This window comes from Etheostoma spectabile, chromosome 23 (genome assembly GCF_008692095.1).
Source record: "Etheostoma spectabile isolate EspeVRDwgs_2016 chromosome 23, UIUC_Espe_1.0, whole genome shotgun sequence".
Lineage (NCBI taxonomy): Eukaryota > Metazoa > Chordata > Actinopteri > Perciformes > Percidae > Etheostoma > Etheostoma spectabile.
Genome location: NC_045755.1, coordinates 4545384 through 4549968, shown reverse-complemented (window position 1 = coordinate 4549968; position 4585 = coordinate 4545384). Strand labels below are relative to the sequence as shown.

Sequence of the window (4585 nt, the reverse complement as noted above, 5' to 3'; positions counted from 1 at the left end):
ATAGATAGATAGATAGATATTGATCCCAAAAAAGGGGAAATTATGGTGTTACAGCAGCAAAATCAGTCACACAGCACAGAATATGAAGATAAATGAAATACTAGGATACATTAAATAATAATAATAATAATAATAATAATAATTATAGGAATAAAATATGAGAACGATATTTGAATATATACAAGATGGGAAAACAAAATGTGCAACTGCAAAAATAGTATGCTAAAATGTAAATAAACCAATTGTGCAGTTTGCACTTACTGCAGTATTGTGATGTCTTAGAGTCTTATCTTATCTGATTGTTAAATTCCCCAAGGTGATTGACAAGAAATTCCAAATGTAGGTCCTTTTATTGGCTTTTGCCTGAGCTTTTGACCATAGCACATCATGTGCTCATGAAGACTATGTGATATGGTCACTCAGTTTCATAGGGATGAATAATTTTATTCACAGCCGCAACTTTGCGTCCATTTTAGCTTAAAAAATCAAGCATCAAAGTTCATTATTGACCTAGTTTGTCCAAACAATCCACAATAAAGTCCACTTAGTCGCTTCAACTGAGCAAACTGCTTTTGGTGAGAAATACTATTTGATATGGTTGAAAGCTCTGGAATAAAGAAGTAAGTGGACTTGAGGCGAGATTGTAAAATCGAAATACTATTCCTGAGGCGAGGAATGGACTTTGATGCTTAATACTGATGTTTAAGATAAATATGAAATATGTTTTCATTGACCGTGTAGGCCTTCAGCCAGGACTGTCTTCAGATGGAGAGCCACCTGAACCAGATGACGACAACAAGGGTAAGCGGTTTTCCATTCAAATAAACAATAAAAACCTAAATTAAATTTGGTATGTTTATCAATTTTAATGTCCAGATGCTAAATAAACAATTTCATTCAATTTAATTCTGTAATATCTTGGTATGATTTATGACTGTAAAGAAATGTGAACACTGAATTAAAGTGGTAATTGTGACATTTCCAGAAGCAGTGAAAATCAACTGTAAAATTGTTGGTCCGGACTACGTCACTGTGGGTGTGCCAAGCAGCGTTGAGTGTTTTTCCAACTGCCTGGCAATGCAGACTGCATGTATCTATTCTATGTCTTTGGATGGACATGTTGCCCAGGGTCAGGGCAATGTGCTAGCCTTCACTGTTAACAGTTGGGTGGATGCCTTAACAGTGACATGTACAGCCACAGTTGCAGATACAGGGCTAACTGCAACAACAACAAAGCAACTGCAAGTGTTAGGTAAGTGATAGCCCCTTCCTGGATTAAAAAAAACAACATTGTTAGACATTGTAACTTCTGAGCTTTGTGAATGTCCTTCCCTTCTAATGAATCTATTTGTGTTTCTCACCTTAGCTGGACCTGCCAATGTTTCCATCACAGGCCCCGATCTAATGACTCCATCAGTGAGCCACACCTTCAGTTGCCATGCCTACTGTCGGCCATCTTGTAGCTACGCCTGGAAAACAGATAAAGGCCCATGGATTGGTAGTCAAGGGAATGTTATTTCAATCACTCCTCAAGAGATGGACCACTCTAAAATGCTTATCTGTGAAGCCACCAATAGTGTGTCCGGGCTGTTTGACACTGCTACTCGAAACATGGCTGTGGCCTGTAAGTCAAGAGCTTCACTTCATTTACTAAAGGGGCGAAAGGTCCTAAACCTGGAGAGAACACTTTTCCAGTCAAATTAGTTTATTAATAAAAGAGGGGCATGGATCTCATAGTTAGTTTTAAGCAGTAAATAGTTTGACATTTTGGGAACTACACTTACCTGCTTTCTTGCCAAAAGTTAGATGAGAAGATTAATACCATTCTCAAATTTGTTTGGTAAATACTATATGAAGCTCCTGCTGGTAGACATTTAGCTTAGCTTAGCCTAGCATAGCATAGGGACTGGAAACATCAGACACTACCAGAACTTTTAAAGCTTATTTATTGTTTAAACTGCACAAAAACCCCAAGTGGAATGGCAAGTTGTGAATTGATGGGGGGGTTATGTCCCGGACTATTTCTTTCTCCAAACCAGGCTAGCTGCTTTTTCCAATTTCCAGTTGTTATGCTAAGCTTAGCTAACCTGCTGCTTAGAAATGATTACTTTTAGTCACCAATTGATAGAAACTAGAAATGTCTGTTTAAGTTTGCTAGGGACGGACAACTGAATGAGCATTAGATCATCTAAAAGCCTTTGCATGAAATTGATTGTGCAATTTTTCTTCTTCTTAATGATCTATCCTCACTATCTTTCTTTCAGATGGTCCATCTGAGGTTCACATCAAAGGCCCTGACGTAGTAGAAATTGCAAAAAAGTACAAGTTTGTGTGCACTGTTAAATGTCTGCCTTCCTGTCGCTACATGTTGTCTGTGGGCAGCCAGACTGTGAGGGGCAACATGATCGAGATAGAAGTGGATTATACGCTTCAATCAGTCACTCTCAGGTGTGAGGCCCAAAACACAGCTTCAAGGAGGACAGCTACAACCGTAAAGATTGTACAAGTAGCAGGTGGATGAGCCATAAAAGGGTTTGATACTATGGTGTAAAAGTACATCATTTTAACACTTATGTGCTGTTACTTTACCTGCTTTTTTTTCTTTTTTCTTCTGTTCAGGGTTTGATCGCAACCGGTCCACTCGTCCTGAAGGGACCTTAGCTGTGCTGCTGCTGGCCTTCATCATTTCTAGTACCTTCACACTGATGTGATCCAGCTGCAAACAGGTTAGGGTTAATATTGTAGAGTTGTATGATTGCAGCAACATTTTTATTTTTGGTTGCTTTTTAAAAATGTAATTGCATGGGTCTTAATACATTACTTCAATTATTCATTTTCATATTTATTTGTGGTTGTTTGCGTTATTTTATTTCTTATCATTTTGTGCAAATATTGCAGCTGTAATAGAAGATGCATATTGTTCTTACCATTTTAAAACTAATTTCTCTCTGTCTTTGTCTCTGTCAGATCTTTCTATCTCAGATTGAATGTGTGGTGAAGAAAGGTCGGTTTATTGTGGAGAATTAATGACTCATGTACCGGTAATCTCACGCTGAATACTATCTTTGCCCATTCGTGTTGACAGTGGGCTGAACCCTGTTTGCACTTTCTAGTAAGAGGCATGGAAAAGCACTTGGGCCTTTACGTGTGCACATGGGACGTCAGAACTGAGGAGTTGTGAAGATATTTGGAAGATTCTTCCACATGGATACATTTGAAATGTTGTCTATACGTAAATAAAATTATGAATTTTACCACAAGACTCAGACACTTTCTCTTCAGTTACAAAACATGTACAAACACAACATATTACACTGGCGACAATGGTGGAATGTGACTAAGTACATTTAGACAAGTACTGTACTTAAATACAAATTTGAGGTACTTGTACTTTCCTCAAGTCTTTTAATTTCAGAACACTTTCTTCTTCGACTCCACTACATTTCAGAGAGAAATATAGTACTTTTTACTCCACCATGTTCATCTGACAGCTTTAGACAAAAGTTACTTTACAAATTAAGATTGTTGCACACAACAATTTTTTAACACTAGTTTGTAAATTGTTTTATTATAAATTAAACTACCCAACAATATACATACCTACAATTCCAGCTAAAACACTTCGGTGACTGACAGAACTGTTTGGATTGTTTCCAGTTTCTAAAATGTGAGGATTTTTCTGAATTAAGTAATTTTACTTTTAATACTTTAAGTTCATTTTGCTGATTATACTTACATACTTTTACTTATGAAACATTTTCAATGGAGGACTTTTACTTACAACAAAGTTTTACACTGTTGTATTAGTACTTTTACTTTGAATACAGGATCTTAGTTCTTCTTCTTAGCCCTGATTAGACTCTAACAGTGATCAAACTGACAGGAGAGCGAGGGAGATGTCAATCAAGCATAGTTTGTACACAAACACACAGTCCTGAGATAGGTCTAATCAGGCTAAACAAGTGAGAACAACTGTGTGGCTTAAAACTGGCACTCTAGTGAGGATGTTTGATGATTTGATAAATTGATGTGATGCCCTTGATTCAGTCCTGGCGCCACCTGCAGGTTGGATAGTGATGGTACACCACTGAGATCTGTGGTTAACTTTTTCTTTTTAATTTAGATTTAAAATTTTGGTTTCCAAGTATAGTCGTATGAAGAATTCATAAAGGGCTGATGCAGCCCGTTCCATTGACAACAAATCCACAAAGTCCTTTAACCAATTCTCTGTGAGAAAGCAATTGGGATTATGAATTTTCCAATTCATCATGATCATTTGCTTGAATGTCCCATGACATGGTGCTCTTTGGATGCTGTTATGTAGACCTTAGTGGTCCCCTAATACCATATCTGAAGTCTTTTTCCCAAAATTCAGCTTTGGTGCAGCATTACAGCCATTAGACCCAGTCCCACAATGAGCTTTCCTTGGTATGTGCCATTTCTGAGTCTGTAGCTTTTGAGGAGGTTTGTTTGAAATCCATGATGTCTGTCTCTCATGGGTGGGCCAAATTCTCTGGGCTGACAAAGCAGAGAAAAGGGAGGTAACCTTCATAAGGGGCAAGATTCCAGATCGGCCCATCTGAGC

At 37.7% G+C, this 4585-nt stretch overlaps 1 protein-coding gene across 1 annotated transcript in view; it reads left to right on the top strand.

The window, feature by feature from the left end:
- LOC116673225 (uncharacterized) overlaps positions 1–3255 on the top strand; it is a 4452-nt gene extending 1197 nt beyond the window's left edge. The window contains exons 2-7 of the mRNA XM_032505416.1: positions 742–801; positions 986–1252; positions 1367–1624; positions 2265–2513; positions 2620–2726; positions 2968–3255. Of these exons, the coding sequence (XP_032361307.1) occupies positions 742–801; positions 986–1252; positions 1367–1624; positions 2265–2513; positions 2620–2711 (926 nt within the window). The 3' untranslated portion in view covers positions 2712–2726; positions 2968–3255. The remainder of the gene's footprint in view (positions 1–741; positions 802–985; positions 1253–1366; positions 1625–2264; positions 2514–2619; positions 2727–2967) is intronic.
- The last annotated feature ends 1330 nt before the right edge of the window (positions 3256–4585 follow it).